General features: G+C 40.1%; 1 protein-coding gene across 6 annotated transcripts in view; it reads left to right on the forward strand.

Annotated features, from left to right (window-relative positions):
* cdc14ab (cell division cycle 14Ab) overlaps window positions 1-17,830 on the forward strand; it is a 117,655-nt gene that overhangs the window by 10,977 nt on the left and 88,848 nt on the right. For all 6 annotated transcript variants that reach the window (XR_008807555.1, XM_056256577.1, XM_056256572.1 and 3 more), the window contains exons 4-6: window positions 58-150; window positions 3,628-3,707; window positions 11,768-11,834. Coding sequence is in view for 5 of the 6 variants with exons in the window: in XM_056256577.1 (XP_056112552.1) it covers window positions 58-150; window positions 3,628-3,707; window positions 11,768-11,834 (240 nt within the window). In the remaining variant the exon portion in view is untranslated. The remainder of the gene's footprint in view (window positions 1-57; window positions 151-3,627; window positions 3,708-11,767; window positions 11,835-17,830) is intronic.

Below are 17,830 nucleotides of genomic sequence, written 5' to 3' on the forward strand. Positions count from 1 at the left end.
TTGAAATGTTTTCTTGTACTTTGCTTGCAGTGTAATGGATTTGTTTTTTGTTTCCAGTCATTTACACTGACCAGAAAGAGGATTGTTCACTACACCAGCTTTGACCAGCGCAAAAGGGCTAACGCTGCTGTGCTCATCGGTGCTTATGCTGTGAGTATCCCATCTCTTTCTGTCCTTCTGTCTTCCTCTGGCGTTAATTACTTTCGCCTGTCTCGAGGATTCATGCCCAGGACGGAATCTGTCATGACCCTGCAAATTAGCCGCTCAGCCGTTTCCATCAAAATCAACAATCCTCCCACATCACAGCATCGACAGCAAATTCGTATGTAGTTTGAAGTCTTCTCGGATGTTTGCCAGCGTCCTCATTCCAGCCTCCCCCTCAGAGAGAGCGACAGACTGCTGACTGACTGGTACATCCCCTGTGTTGTGGCAGCACAATAACTACGTCCTTGACTTGCTCGCATGCCAGTTTGTCCTGTTCCAATGCATTCATTCATCTATCCCACCACGTACACAGTGGCCATTGTGAAACGCCATAACTGAACGAGCGATGCCAGCCGATTGCGCCATTGGGCATCTCCACTTTTCCTGTTCCTGGCGCTCTCACGGAATAACTTCGGTCCGGGCAGATTCTGAGCTCTCTAAAGGGTCACGGCACCATTTTTTCTGCAGATATTTTAATCCTCTTTTTAATAGCATGCACTTACTCGAGTATATTCAGTTTATTTGTGCTGATTTGTACTGACAAAGCAGCTACTGTCTCACAATGACATAAGCCCTGGGAGATAAGAACGCTTCTTTCCTCATGAATATTGATGAGTCCTAAATGGCAACACGGAAAGGAAGTGTTATGAGAGATGCTTCTCTAGTTCCTTCAAAAAAGCCACTGTTAACTTGTTCCTCCTAGATCTGTAATGTGAAATATTAGGGAACTGAAAAGGGCGATGGTGTTATACAATATCAGCATCCTTTTTTCTTTTTTCTTTTCTGATCCTGGGCTATCCAAAGAGGGGGGATCCGATGATCCCTTGCTTTCCATTGGACGAGGGCCATGACGAGTTATAATCTGGCTTTTTGTATAATCTGATTTTGAACTGTTGTGATGCAATGGCTGCATGCCACCATAAATCCTGTGTTGGATGTTAGATTTTTATATATTATTTTCACTTATATTTTTTGGTTCCCTATCAGCAGAGACTATATAGCTACATTCATACTGCTGTTAAATGTGTCCCAAATGTGACCCCCCCCCCCCCCCCCCCCCTCTTTTTAAATTTATTTAAAATAAATTAAATGTATAAATTGACACTATTTAATCATTAAGATTGTGAATGTTAATGCAAAAACACATGGATATTTTCTTCTTCTTTCCTTGCAAACCTGGTCTTTGCGATTCTAATTATCTTGCAAATGCCTCTCAAAGTTGGTGTACTTCCTCCAAATCTGTCCACTAGGAATGGTCACATTTACCCTTTCAGTCTAAATTTAGCCTGAACCCTGATCCTGGTCTTAATTTAGTTGTCTTAAATGGAAACTCAATTTAGCTACCTTCATAAAACCCAACCTCTGGAGACAGCCGTCAAATCATGCGGATTCTCTCCTGCATTGTGCTCAAGATGGATGTTTAAGATGATTCTCTCATATACTACTGTGATCCTCTCCAAACTGCACAAAACCGTTGTTTCTTCTCAGCGTGGGCTTGCCTATCACTCTTTGCGTGCATGGACATGCTGTCAATGTAAATAGTCTTTCTACTTGCAGTGAATCTTCTGTAAGTAGGTTTTTATTGATCCAGGCTTGTGTGGGATGTGTGTTTCTGGCAAGTGCAGATGTTTGCTGCTGATCTGCCCTACAGTAGATGACCCAGTTTTATCATATGAAGGAGATTATTGGTTGAACAGCTGGGGCCAAGATCTTCCATCGTTTCTCTGGGTCACATGGGACAGTAGGGTGCAACACAAACAAACAAGTGATGACCCTTCTCTTGGGACTGAACTTAATCTGCCGAACTGTTCAGCTAATTGTTTGTTGGTGCATATTTCATGAGCTTGTTCAGAAATGATCTGGCCTCCTGTTGAACAAATACAGCCTTCACAAACAGTCACTTGAACTCTCTCCTAGTTTGTCTTTTATGTTGTCAAGTACTGGAGAGCTTAAGATTAGTTCATGCAAAAAATGAAATTTCTGTCATTTACATTGTTCTAAACCTGTTGTTCCAACCTTCTGTGGAACAAAAAGATGATGTATGGAAAAGAGCAACCTGCACACTCTTCAAAATAATCACAATGAATGAGGACTAAGACTGCCAAGCTTCATAAGATGCAAAAGTGCCAAAAAAGTATCATAAAGTGGTCCATTTTATATATGAATATATTATAATTATTATATTATACATTTTTACAGTATGTTTTCGGAATAAAAGTTTCGTTTTTCATTTCCCACACGCCTGTAGTTTCAGTTTGGTTTAGGTTTGTTTCATTCAGTAAATTTCTTTTTTTTTTATACTTATGTTTTTCATTCTTGTTCTATTCTGAATATTGTTAAATTTAAAGAATTTGTTGAGTGAGGGGAACTATAAACTATTTTACATGTATTTCTGAATGTAATAGTAAAATGTGATTTGGACTCTGCAACTTATCTATTTATTTAATTATTTTTTAAATCTCAACAGTCCAATTTTGATTTATTTTCCTGAAAATACGGTAGTTTTTTTTAGAAAATCACATTTAGCCATGTCAGATTTGTGAATAAATCATTCTTTTGAGTCAAATCTTTTCAATTAATCAATTTTTTGCGGTTTATAAAGTTAGTATGAATGATTTTGCAAATGGAATAGAAAATTTTCAGTGAATATTTAATATTTTAATTATTGTGTGTATGTTTGAAACGCGAAAAATAGTTTCCATTTATTGTATTTGCATAGAAAAGAGCAATTAGCACAACCTTCAAAATCTCTTCATTTGTCTTACACGTCATTCTTAACTTGTATGAAGTTATTTTGGATGTGGGAGTAAATTACGTAATTTGTTTTAGCATGAACTATCTCCTCTTCTGTATTTAATGCATGTTGGACAGCGTTGCGGTTCACATGCGTTTCTTTTTCTTGTTGGCACTTCCCTGCTGCATTCTGACATCAAGCCACAGAAATGTTTAAGGAGTGAGCAGAGATCTTATTACAGAGCTCTTTCTCTCTGTGATGTCAAGAGGGATTGGCGTAGAATAGATGAAGGGAATAGATGACCGCTAAAACTCGTCACTTCAGCAAGTCTGTGTTTGTGACTGCCGCACTGTGCCGTGACAATTCGTCCAAACTTGAGAAGGGCCCCATTGTGCTGAGGCACAGCATCTCATCTGTGTGACACATTCTGCCTAAACATCACTTTCCTGGAAGTACATTTGTGTATTTGATAAAGAGGAACATGTACAGACATGGATAGGAAAAACGAATGAGTAGGCAGTTCATTTAATTTAAATATTTTCAACTAATATTTAGATTTTATTTCAATTACAGAAAACGGATTTGTATTCGTTTTAGTTAACGCTGGTGTTAAAGTCTATAAAATGAATACCATTTAGCTGCTTTTCTAGTGCACTAATGTCATTTCCTGTTCCTGTTTCCTGTCTCAGGTGATTTACCTGAAGAAAACTCCAGAGGAAGCCTACAGAGCACTGATTTCAGGCTCCAATGCCTCATATCTTCCCTTCAGGTAAGACAGCCTCATATCCACTTCATCTGCAACATGGGAATTTACATGGCTATGTGTTGTTCTCCTTTTAAAAAAAAGCCAGTTGTTTCCAAAACTAAGCTTATATGTATATTGCCTCATTTCACCCACTTTCCTCTCCCTCTCTTATCGCACATTGCGTTCTAATTTGATTTTGCATGAAATATTGTCTCTTGTGGCTCACAGTGTTTTTAATGCGATAAACTTCTTTGCCCGGATAAATAAACAGGGAAAGTGGAAAAACAGCATGGCCATTTTTTTTTTTTCGTGATGCTCATAATTGCAGCAGGGTTAGATTTATCTTGCTCCTACCGGTTGACATCTCTGTCTTTTAGTTTGGGATTACGGAGTCCAGCCGGGTCAGCGCACTCATGTAATCCCTTCTCTTGAGCTGAATTCTGGACTCAGTTCAAAACTGTCGCAAAGGACAGGATGTTAAAACCTTTGAGCTGACCACCATACATAAGGCTGAGTGCCCTTAAGTATGAGGAAACCCTTCTGTGGCAGGTTCTAGACTGGTAATCTGCTATGTCTGACTTGTGAATGGATCAAAGAGAAGATTCTGTTGTGAATGGGGTCTTCTTGTTGAGTAATGGTGTTGGCATTTCAAAACAACAATTACACAACAGTAACCTTCCAATAAATAAGTCTCCACACTTAGTGCGAGTCTGTTTTTCCTGTCACACTATACGCAAGACGTAAGTTGTGGATTTGTGCCTGTGAGACTGCGGTTCTGTTATTTCACCACCCAGCTGCCCTGTTAAGGCCCAGGACACACCAAGCCGACTAGCGGCGATGAAAGCTGACTGTGTTGTCGCCTTTCCTCGGCTGCGTCTCGGACAAAAAGCTGCGCTTGAACATACCAAAAGGAGTTAAGGCGAGTATGCGTTCTGCGCCTGCGTGTAAGTAAATATCTGTCTGATATTTATCAGCAGATATCAATAGTCTAAAAAAGGGAAACTGAAACTAGGACTGCCGATATACAAACCGTAAACAAAACAGCGCTTGCTTACCATTTTGAATACCAATCATGCTGATCACTTTCTTCGTTCTAATCAGCTCATGTTATTATGAAAATATTCGTGCATTTGATGGCTCAGGTAAGATGATGTAAAATTTGAACAGCCTTCTATCTGTACCGTCTTGACTTATTTGTTCGCTTTCATCACTTTCGCCTTTTTTCTCGTGCACTGACTCGTTCGCTAAGCCAATCCGAGTTCTCTCTCACACTGACTGCCGGCTGCCGAGTCAACATGCTGAAAAAACTAAGCCGACCGATGCTCAAAAAATGCGGCTGACCGTCGGCTTGGTCTGTCCTGGTCTTTAGATGCCAGTTGTGGCTCCAAGCTGTTTCTTAAAATGACAAGGTATTCCCATGGAGATATTATTGCCTTCTCCTAAAACACTGTCTTTCTTTTAAAACAAACAAAAAAATCTCTAAATTGTATCACCATGTAGTTAGTATTCTGGGCTAGTCAATCCTCTTGGCTGTTTGTGGCCACCAGATGAGATTTGAGTGGCCCTGTCCTCCCTATTCACTGACCCAGAAACTCAAGTCTTAAAGTTCACCCAGTCCAAGCACATAGCTGCAGATTCTGTTATGCGTGCATATATAATGAGGGACAACAAGAAAGGCAGGGTGACCCTTGGCCTCATCGAACAGAAATGCTCATTGTTGTAGTCTGACTCTCGTTGGCTAATGATTCGGAGCTGTATACACTGAATAGTGAAGAGGCCTACATTTTCTGAATCTGCGATCTTCAGTGCAGTCCCACAGTGCTTTTAGCCAAGGGTTTATAAATGTATGGAACAGGCCATATATCTGTACTTTCTGAGATGTGCTGTAAGTGCATCCGGTATACACTCACCGGCCACTTTATTAGGTACCCCATGCTAGTAACGGGTTGGACCCCCTTTTGCCTTCAGAACTGCCTCAATTCTTCGTGGCATAGATTCAACAAGGTGCTGGAAGCATTCCTCAGGGAGTTTGGTCCATATTGACATGATGGCATCACACAGTTGCCGCAGATTTGTCGGCTGCACATCCATGATGCGAATCTCCCGTTCCACCACATCCCAAAGATGCTCTATTGGGTTGAGATCTGGTGACTGTGGAGGCCATTTTAGTACAGTGAACTCATTGTCATGTTCAAGAAACCAATTTGAAATGATTAGAGCTTTGTGACATGGTGGAAGTAGCCATCAGAGGATGGGTACATGGTGGCCATAAAGGGATGGACATGGTCAGAAACAATGCTCAGGTAGGCCGTGGCATTTAAACGATGCCCAATTGGCACTAAGGGGCCTAAAGTGTGCCAGGAAAACATCCCCCACACCATTACACCACCACCACCAGCCTGCACAGTGGTAACAAGGCATGATGGTTCCATGTTCTCATTCTGTTTACGCCAAATTCTGACTCTAACATCTGAATGTCTCAACAGAAATCGAGACTCATCAGACCAGGCAACATTTTTCCAGTCTTCAACTGTTCAATTTTGGTCAGCTCTTGCAAATTGTAGCCTCTTTTTCCTATTTGTAGTGGAGATGAGTGGTACCCGGTGGAGTCTTCTGCTGTTGTAGCCCATCCGCCTCAAGGTTGTGCGTGTTGTGGCTTCACAAATGCTTTGCTGCATACCTCGGTTGTAACGAGTGGTTATTTCAGTCACTGTTGCCCTTCTATCAGCTCGAACCAGTCTGGCCATTCTCCTCTGACCTCTGGCATCAACAAGGCATTTCCGCCCACAGAACTGCCGCTCACTGGATGTTTTTTCTTTTTCGGACCATTCTCTGTAAACCCTAGAGATGGTTGTGCGTGAAAATCCCAGTAGATTAGCAGTTTCTGAAATACTCAGACCAGCCCTTCTGGCACCAACAATCATGCCACGTTCAAAGTCACTCAAATCACCTTTCTTCCCCATACTGATGCTCGGTTTGAACTGCAGGAGATTGTCTTGACCATGTCTACATGCCTAAATGCACTGAGTTGCCGCCATGTGATTGGCTGCTTAGAAATTAAGTGTTAACGAGCAGTTGGACAGGTGTACCTAATAAAGTGGCCGGTGAGTGTAGATTAGCTCTGGCCTTCAAACAGTTTGGAAACGTCAGTCACTGGATGCTAACAGGAAACAGCAGATTTGTTTTTATTGTGCAGTTATTAGTGCTTTTCCCAGAAGGCCGAAATCCCCCTTTGCTCTTCTTCAGAACACATACTTTCATACTTGTCATCAAGGGAAAACCTTTTACTCATTGACCATCATTGGTCTGTGAAACAATTTAAACTACTAAAGAAAGAATTACATTATTCAGTGGTGTGTTCATTAGTCAACACATCTATTGTTTTTTCCCTCTTTGTTGGCATTAGTTCAAATGCTCTTGCACAGTTTACTGCTTGAGAGATTAACCTTTAACACTTCTTTTTTGAGTAACAGTTGAGTTTTTCTCACAAAATGTTGACGTTCTGAATTATAAAAAGTTTGTTTTGAATTAATTTCAGTTTTTCCCATTTACAAAATAAGTATTTATTAAATGTATATAGCATTTATTCAGTGTTTATCTTGAAGTGTGCAAAATGATTTAATTTCATTTAATTAAATAAAATGTTTGCTTATGAAATTATGCCTTGTACATGTTCTTTTCGTCACTGAAAAGGCAAGGCACTTATTAATCACTTAGTCGTCACAATCATTTTAAGATTTATAAAACCATAATTGCTCCTTGGGCTTGTCTACACTTGTAGGGAAGCAACTATTTACTGTATCTTCCCTATTATGTTTAATGTTCAGTGGCATCTAGGAGGACAACCATTTTTCCATATTTCAGTCAGTTTTGTTGTGCTTATTGTATACCTGAAGTTGTAACATGGATAGTACACTTGATTTATGGACCTGGTTAGGGCAGGATTTTGATATGTTGTAAAGTAAAAGCTTAAATTACTAAGACTTACGACACATCGGTCTACTGGTCCCTGTAACCATTCATTGAGTATGAAATCCTGCGGTATGTTTAGTAGTCGTGCCTCTTATGGCACTTCTTCCACTCTGTTTGCCGTCCTGTCCATCTTGAAGGTTGATTGGGCCCTTGTTTCTCCACAAAGATGTGATTGTTAGCAGCAGCAGTGTAGCTGCACAAGGGAAGAAAAGCGCTTTGTCAGTGTGCCCCCCACTTGGCAGATGTAGCCATGGCACTCGTGGAGACAAACAGTGCGACATAGTTATGTAATGCTTAGCAATTGGTTAATTCAGAAAGTAAATAGTTGTGTTGTTTATGAGAGGGAAAGGGGTTCCTGATGGGAAACAATGAATGGGCCATACCATTCAATAAAGGGAAGCTGTGTGTGAGACCCATGTTTGAGTACCAGAGGAAGAAACTACAAGAAGTTGTTGGATGAAAAGGTATGTGTAATTCTGAAAATAATAACATGTTGCACCTAATGCTATGAAGTGCTATAAAGTTCAACTGAAAGGATCTCTCTTCAGTTCAATTTTACTTGTTCCAGGCTTAAATGGATGTTGGTTGTCATTTTTAACTGTGAACCTGACCTTTGGCTGATCTATTCTGGATCATTGTGGCTGGAAAGTATGGTTTTGATCCATCTTGCGTAAGCAAATGCTTGCTGTCCGACCAAAATATCTGCACATTGATCTTGGTTGCAGATTAGTTACCCACACCAAGTCCTACATAGAAAGAAACTTGCATAATCAACATGTATCCACCCAATGATGGAATGCACAACATGACCTGAAGTTGTCCTCAAGCAATATATTTTTAGAACGACATTTGAAGTAACTTGAAAATTCAGATGGTTTGGTGGCAGTGCAATCTCTATTTAAGGGAACTGGTGTGGGTTTGTTGTTCAGGTTTGGAGTCTGTGCTCTAGTGCCCTGGATGGAGAGCTTCAGTCTTAGATGAATAATTTAGACCTTGACATTGCTCAACCATTATGTAAGAACAGTGAAGAATGTTTCCCTGTCTGCCCAAATATGAGGCAATTCTAAGAGAAAAGCAGTGGCAGTCTTGCAGAGGAAGTTAGCAAGGTCCACTCTGCCCTATGCGGCAAGATCTAGTAGTTTTAATTGTAGATTTGAACTGATCTTGCTCACTGTGTGTAGGCCCAACTAATCTAGATGAAGAATGCTTAAATAATATAGTCTTTTAGCTCTCAATGAGGAACTCCACCCAGTTCTCTACAAGGAAGGGTGGGTTTCCTTTTTGTGTGTATGTGTGTTTCACCACTGCATGTGTTTACCAAATTTAAACTAAACTCATGTATTCCTTCCTCATTCGATCACTGTCACATTTCGTCATCAAGACCTTGCATAAAATCCTGTCATGTCCGTTTTTCCACCAGTGCTAGGATCGACTTAGGAAATCCAATCAGAGTTCCTCCCTTGGGCTTTCATTGCCCTGTTATTTCTTCTTTCAGCTCTTGGTCCGCTAAGCTCTATCTGTCTTGCCAAGTTGCGGTGCATGCTGAAAGCTTTTAGACTTAATAAATCATATTTAAATCATGAAGTTACCCAGCCTACTGAGTCTCAAGGAACTTTGACCTGATATGATTACATAGGCCACTGCCGTGGCTGTAAATCTGTATTTGCTATAGCAATCATGTCCATGGTGATGATTACGTAACGGCACTAATGTGCTACTTCAGGTTTTGGCATCTGTAAGCTTGTCCTGCTTTGCTCCTCTACAGTGCTTGCCCAGGACGCACCCTGTGCTTAATAGCTCTGCTTATCCCAGCATTTTAAACCCAGCCTAAGACTGTAAAGATGCAGATTTATATGTAGCGGTGGTGGTGGCGCAGTGGATAAGACACATGCCTTTGGTGTGAGAGACCCGGGTTCGAATCCACTGTGAGACACCAATGTGTCCCTGAGCAAGACACTTAACCCCTAGTTGCTCCAGAGGCGTGCGACATATATAACAATTGTAAGTCGCTTTGGATAAAAAGTGCAGCTAAATTAATCAATGCAATGCAAATATGTCAATGCTGTGACCAACAGCCCTATCCGATACCTTCTTTGTTGGAGAAACTAATTACGGTTGATGCATTCCGTGAGATAGAATTGTCTGACTTGAATGAATGAGGCATTTTTATGAATGAGGCATTTATATAGCGCTTTCATATGTACTACTGTACACCCAAAGCGCTTTACAATCATATCAGGGGTTCTCTCCTCAACCAGCACCAGTGTATATATAGACTTGCCCCTTATAGGAACAGCTCTTGCGCCTGTATAATTGCTTGTTTAGCCAAAACTGTCCATCTAATTGTCTAGTCTATGGATTTAAGGTCTGGGCTGATAACCGAAAGTTCCAGACCCCACAAGGGGCAAAACCAATGTGCCCTTGTGCAAGGCACTTGACCTTTTGGCTACTCTGTGGTGGGACTTTCATTGTAATGTATTGTAAGTCACTTGCAATGTTTTGAAAGCATCTACTAAATGACTAATTACTAATTTAAAAGTGGACCAAGATGGGTTGTTTTTGAATGAGGTTTGTCTATTTCCTGGCCTCCAGTAACGGAGTTGAGACATTACATAATCCTCAGGATGTTAGTCTATAATTGGTGCCAGTGAGCTGCTGTTTCTACAGCCAAATCGATTGGCTCAACATTTCTCTGTACTGTGGAAAGGAAGATGAATGAGCCTCTGGCTGGTGGGAAAGTCTCCTGCTGTTTTTGGATCCTGTTGTCGGTATATGGTACATATGATTGTGTGAACAAAAGACATTTTTCTTCAAAGCTCTGTTGGAAACTTGCCTGGGTTTTCTTGTCCATTTTTTTAAATACATTTTTATAACATAACATGACATTGTTTTCTTAGTGTTTTTCTCTTCATGTTTGAGTTGGTGGTGGTATAGCCTAGTGGTGGTTAAACATCTGTGCTGGTATCCGGAAGCTGCCGGTTGAAAACCATCACTGTTTTTCCTTGAGCAAGGTACTTATCTCAATATCCCCCTTTAGAAGAAAACTAGGGTTAAGTTATAATGGAAATCAGGACAATCACAATTAACATAAAATCGTGTTTAAACCGATTTGGCTGATTGCAAATATGAAATCGCAAAGGTTGCGTTTTTTATTTTATTTAATTTTTTTATGCGCAGCTTTAATTTCGATTAATCGTGCAGACCTAATGGAAATGTTACTTTGAAAGCCATTCATGGCACCAACATTTAACCACAGTGCTTTGAAGAAATCATCCTACTAATGGCATACTTATCAAGTTCATTTTAATATATATATTTTTTGGTTACCATGAAGTAGTGGACCAATACACAAGATCTCATGCCCTCTTCTGGGAGTTATAAGTATGTGTGATATGTGGTGAAGTACGTGTTGTATGTGTGGGTGAATGGAGCATGATACTTTCCATTGAGGCACACTGGGAGACTAATGAAAGGATCCCAGCAGAACACTGACCCACTTTTTATACAACCCAGCCTGCATCATAAACAGCAAATTAAGTGCATGCATAATGCAAAACTCAATTTAAGTAGGCACAAAGAGCCTGTTCCTTGACGTGCGTTAGGCAATTGGGTATTTTATTACAACTCTCTCTTCCCTTGACCCAATGACATTATTTTAGGTACACAAACAAACCCAAATTGGAATTCCTCATATATGTGATCAAATCAGGCTGGTTCATGACATTGATTTCGCCTTGACCCTGGAGATGTAACTCATCGTGTTGTTGGAGACCCACATGTACACTTTCAACTGCAAGGTTTTCTTTCTTTATGAACAGACGACAAAAGCCAACACAGTCTCGCATGCCGCTTTACCTTCTCTCCCACATCCAAACACAAAGGCCCTGACCCAGTTACTTGTATTCATGGGCAGGTTATGGTTTACTCTGGATGAAAGCTGCAGAGCCGAGAGCTGCAGTTTAAAATCAGTGTCTGTGTTCCTGTTTCTTTGCACATAACATGACTTTATATTCCTGTTTATATTCTTGTGGGTGTTTCTTTTTGTTGTTAGATTGTATCTTGTGTGAATACACCCACGCAATTTTAACATGCTGCCTTTTTTTCTCTTCCAGGGATGCTTCATTTGGGAATTGCACATACAATCTGACGGTTCTTGACTCCTTGCAAGGCATTAGGAAGGTGAGATATACACTATAGTACTATGCAAATGTTTTAACCTCACCACTGAATATTTACCATACTATATGTAAAATTAAATAATCTATTATTATTTCATAAAATATTAAATATATTAATAATAATTTCAAAATTTGTGGATATTATTATTATTATTAAAAAAATTGATAAATTATAATTTGTTTTAATAACTAATGCAAATGTATCAGTCTGTATGATGATATTGCAGCTTACAATAGCAGGAAACATTTGGTTTTAAGTGTTTCAGCATTCAACAATCCTGGATTATACCCATAGATACTGATTGTTAACTTAATCCTCCTTGGACAGCCAGTGTAAGACTAGAAACCTGTACATTAGGCAAAGAACATTTGTGTCTGCATGTTTTGAAAAAGTGCTTCAGGGATGTTATCTTGCTGATGGCTTATATAACACGACAGGTGTCTTCACTTCGAGCCACAGTGGCAATGAATCTCTCCTCAGCCCCCTATTGTGCAGTCTTTTTCTCTGACTGTCTATCTGTTGGTATGAGAGTGGGTTAGCTAAACACATGAATGATTTTACTTTGTGTCTTTTTTCAAATAGGCAGCTTTTTTTTCTTTCTTTTTTGGTGTATCCCACTCATCCATTTTGTTTTGTATTCGCAACAGCAAAAAAACACATTAAATATTTACAAACCCAATTCAAACCACATCTACACTCACCGGCCACTTTATTAGGTACACCTGTCCAACTGCTCGTTAACACTTAATTTCTAAGCAGCCAATCACATGGCGGCAACTCAGTGCATTTAGGCATGTAGACATGGTCAAGACAATCTCCTGCAGTTCAAACCAAGCATCAGTATGGGTAAGAAAGTTGATTTGAGTGACTTTGAACGTGGCATGATTGTTGGTGCCAGAAGGGCTGGTCTGAGTATTTCAGAAACTGCTAATCTACTGGGATTTTCACGCACAACCATCTCTAGGGTTTACAGAGAATGGTCCGAAAAAGAAAAAACATCCAGTGAGCGGCAGTTCTGTGGGCGGAAATGCCTTGTTGATGCCAGAGGTCAGAGGAGAATGGCCAGACTGGTTCGAGCTGATAGAAGGGCAACAGTGACTGAAATAACCACTCGTTACAACCGAGGTATGCAGCAAAGCATTTGTGAAGCCACAACACGCACAACCTTGAGGCGGATGGGCTACAACAGCAGAAGACTCCACCGGGTACCACTCATCTCCACTACAAATAGGAAAAAGAGGCTAAAATTTGCAAGAGCTCACCAAAATTGAACAGTTGAAGACTGGAAAAATGTTGCCTGGTCTGATGAGTCTCGATTTCTGTTGAGACATTCAGATGTTAGAGTCAGAATTTGGCGTAAACAGAATGAGAACATGGAACCATCATGCCTTGTTACCACTGTGCAGGCTGGTGGTGGTGGTGTAATGGTGTGGGGGATGTTTTCCTGGCACAGTTTAGGCCCCTTAGTGCCAATTGGGCATCGTTTAAATGCCACGGCCTACCTGAGCATTGTTTCTGACCATGTCCATCCCTTTATGGCCACCATGTACCCATCCTCTGATGGCTACTTCCACCATGTCACAAAGCTCTAATCATTTCAAATTGGTTTCTTGAACATGACAATGAGTTCACTGTACTAAAATGGTCCCACAGTCACCAGATCTCAACCCAATAGAGCATCTTTGGGATGTGGTGGAACGGGAGATTCGCATCATGGATGTGCAGCCGACAAATCTGCGGCAACTGTGTGATGCCATCATGTCAATATGGACCAAACTCCCTGAGGAATGCTTCCAGCACCTTGTTGAATCTATGCCACGAAGAATTGAGGCAGTTCTGAAGGCAAAAGGGGGTCCAACCCGTTACTAGCATGGGGTACCTAATAAAGTGGCCGGTGAGTGTATATTTGTTTTGAAATCGTTACAATCTGACTTTAGTACACTATCAGTCAGAAGTTTGGGGTTAATCAGATTTTTTAAAGAAATCAATACTTTTTTTTTTTTACATAAAAATGCATTAAATTGATCAAAAGCGACCATAAATACTTTTGAAATCACTGTTTCCACAAATGTATTAAGCAGCACAACAGTTTTCAACATTTATAGTAATATGAAATGTTTCTTGAGAAATTAGTAGGGGTGCACAATGAATCGAATTTCTAATCACGATTACGAAATCTATGATGACATAATCGTCCAAAGATCGGGGTTACAAAAAAAAGTCCACTTACATTATTCTGCGTGCTTAAGAGGTATGTTTAGAGCATGTTACGTTGTGAGAGGAGAATCACGTCTACTAGAACCCAACCAGCACTACCAGAAACATAAGTGCACGCTGAATGGTCAAACATACGTGAAACGCCGGTACCCGCCATTTTTAAAAAGCCGTGTACACAGCCTATATATTTACTCTAAAACACTAACTCTACGAACATGAAAAACAGTGATGGACCTCTCAACCTTTACACCAGGAGTCGGCAACAATATCTGGCCCGTGCCCGCAGCATTATTCTGATAGCGGCTGGTTCTGAAATAGATCTGTCATGACAGCAACAGTTACTCACAATCACTTCATCTTTAGTGATTTTATCTTCAAAATAATAGTACAAGAACGTTTTTGCAGCAATGTTTTATTTTGAGATGAATTGAGAGCTTTTAATTTGAAAAGTTCTGAAAGAGATTCAAAAGAGTCTGTGGATCGCTAGACACACCTCTAAAATAGCCGTCATGAAATGTCTAATATTATATTCTTTGCAAACAGCGACAAATTCGTTGCAGATAAGACACACAGGCTTTGCATTCACAAAACTAGGTAGGATAAACGCATAATTGTCTTTCCATAATTCTTTGTATGCCCTATTTTCACTGTCAACTTTCCTCTTTAGACTCTTTGATAGTGCCATTTTCTCTCAGCTAGCTTAAATGTTAACATCACTGCACACAACGAAATAGCGTACCTCCAGCACGCAAACTATAAAAAAAGTGAAGTTTAGTAAGTGAGGATGCCAAGAAATAATTCTAAGTGTAAAAGTAGTGTACGTCAAATAATTATTACAATAAGTTAAGCTCCATTGTGTAACAAACAAATTAAAATGAGACTCATTTATTATTCCCAATGTGGAAAGAGGAAATAAAACATAGTTCATCAAGTCGTTAAGAGCATGACTCAAACATGCCATTAATGGGCTTATTCAAGTCCTCTTTATTTTTTTAGTTATTTTTATCCATTCCGCATCTCCCACATATGTGTTTTAGCAAGGGATGTGTTGCAAGATGCCGCAATATATCGGGAGACATGTGGGTCAGACATGATTTTGACCCCCTCATTAAGTTTTGTTTTGTAGAAAGCCTTTCTTTAAAGTGAATTTCGTTTTGTATTAATTGTAATCAATGTTTCATCAACCATTTGCCTGGATTTAATCAATAAGAAGCAAATAAAGCAGACAAAATAATCAGAGTCGCCGGTGCGATCAATCCATTGCACGTGAACTGGAGCTTGTCTCAGAGAGAGAGAGCTACTAGGCTAATCCGTAATGTGCATTTCTCTCTATAGGCGCGGTCACTATTGCAGCCGACACTGACAGAGAAAACACTAGTTTATTAATAAACAATTAAAATGTCTCCTTGCTATATTTGAAACATTCATAATCATTACTTTTGCCGGTTCTTTGTGACAGCTTTTAGGTGCGTTATTGACACGTCACCCTCTGGTTACATTAACGCGTCAGCACCGAAAACATGGGGATATTTTTAGACAATAATCGCACAACCTATTAGATATTCTATAATTAAATCAACTTATCGAATATTCGAAAATCGTGACATCCATAGTCACTAGGCTACTGCTTTATTCTAGCCTGGTTAAAACCAGACCATTCTCAGTTGTAACTGAGTTATGGTCTGGCAAAGCGTCATAGACAAATCATTTCCAGAGGGGCGTCACCAACGGATGTTGCGGATAGACCTGAAACTAATCAGAGCGATGAAGGAGAGATGACGTATGCAGAGGGGCGGAGAAACATCTCCGAGTGTTGCTCTTTGCTCGGTTTTTAACAAAAAGGAAACGTTCAAATCGCTTAAAACAGACGCGATAGCTGATTCGAACGAGTGATGTTCGACGGCGGCATCCATCTTTGTAATGTAGGCTACAAAATCTGCTTCAAAATCCCAGCGATGTCGTCATCGTGTAAAGCCCGCCCCGACGTTTCTGATTGGTGCCGCGATTTCGACAGATTGGAAATGGGCTTGAATGAGCTCTTTGCCAGACTAACTTTCAGAGCAAATCTAAATTTGCTGGAAGTTGTCTGGGTTTTCCCAGGCTAGCTTTATTCATTTATCCTGTGTACAACCCGGACACCGCCACACAAAATTTACACTTTGTTAATGACTGTCCTACTACAGGATTTAACACAGAGTAACAGCTCACTACCAGTTGCAAAAGACAATGTAACAGTCCGTCACAGGCAATTCTAGTTGCATTTTTCATCAATTAATTTCTTAATTTATCCTTTGATTATGTTCTGGTAATTTTTTTGGGCCCGATTCCAAACTTACTTGCCGACACCTGCTTTACACTAAGGAGAAAATCAGACGCAACTTTGAGGGGACCAAGCCAGACATGATTATGTATTTCTGCTCAGCTAGCGACATTGGGCATCAACCACACAGCAAACGCTAATACTTTTTCATATACTGTCTACTTTGTATAACAGTTCTATCTAATAACGTATTAGACAAGACTGTTAAACAGATCGTAAACTAATAAAGATGGAGAATGGGAGTGCTGTGTGCTTAGGCTCTGCCGTTCTCAGCGCCATCAAATTAAAAGTCACAACAACAAGCATGGCTTGCGTCACTTCAGAGTTCCTACTGGTGGTGCGAATGCAACCAGGAAAACGGCCCAGGGAATAATCGACAATTATCATTTTTGTCATAATCGTGCAGCCCTAGCAACTAGTAAGAATATTAGAATGATTTCTGAAGGATCATGTGACACTGAAGACTGGAGGAATGGCTGCTGATAATTCAGCTTTGCCATCACAGGAATAAATGATTGGAAAATTGCAAAATTGTCTGGGACTGTCTGAATATTCTCTTTTTCTTAATATAGTGAACTGAGACATTTAAAAAACACCCCATAACCCTTATAATGAATATTATTCATGATTGCAGTTCGGAAAGGAAGCAATTCTAGGCTCTGTCGGAGCAAACAGCATTGCATAAGAAGTTTCTATTACAATTCTTTACTCAAAGTTGTTAAACTGGCTTCTAGGTAAATGGTGCTCGCATGAGTTTTTCAGTCGCGTCTGTTTTGGGAGTATCTCAGCAACAGCCCAATACATCTGCAGGTATCGATGTGTCTCCAGCTCGACGTGCCGGAAAGACTCGTTGAGCACAGACAGTGAATTCCTACATGCTTGCTATTCAAAAACATCCTTCACGCCGCTTAAACTCTCTGGAATGTCTTTTTGTTTAGCCGGCGTCAGAAAAAATAGCAGCATCCTTCGAACGCAAACCCATCCCTCCATTGCTTATGTTGTTTATTTAAATCACACGCTCAAAGAAGAATTGTAAATGGTTCATTTAGATTTTATAAAATGTTATAAAAATGTTAGTAACATGAATTAAAATAAAAGAATATAAATGAATATACGAAAATAATCAAATATTTAAGTTCATCCCCTTTAAAATGTTACTTTAAGACTGCATAACAAGTTAAATTATAGAAACTGGACATGCAGACATTTGGGCCCTCATGGCATCCTATGCTCTGCTGTCTAGATTGTAGTTGTTGCTTTGAGACAGATGTATGTGACACTTTTATCATTGCCTCCCCTCTGGCTCTAATTAACAGCCATGTTTTAACAGCTCCTTAATTGCATGAGTCACACGGCATCTGTGAGTGTGATAAACACTGAAGCCTGATAATGATCAAATCACCACTGCTTCCTCTCTCCAAGCTGCCAAAGGGGAGTTAATGCCCTATTTGTCGACATG

The sequence above is a fragment of the Rhinichthys klamathensis genome, unplaced genomic scaffold (assembly GCF_029890125.1).
Source record: "Rhinichthys klamathensis goyatoka isolate OS25496 unplaced genomic scaffold, OSU_Roscu_1.1 h1tg000127l_1, whole genome shotgun sequence".
Taxonomy (NCBI): Eukaryota; Metazoa; Chordata; class Actinopteri; order Cypriniformes; family Leuciscidae; genus Rhinichthys; species Rhinichthys klamathensis.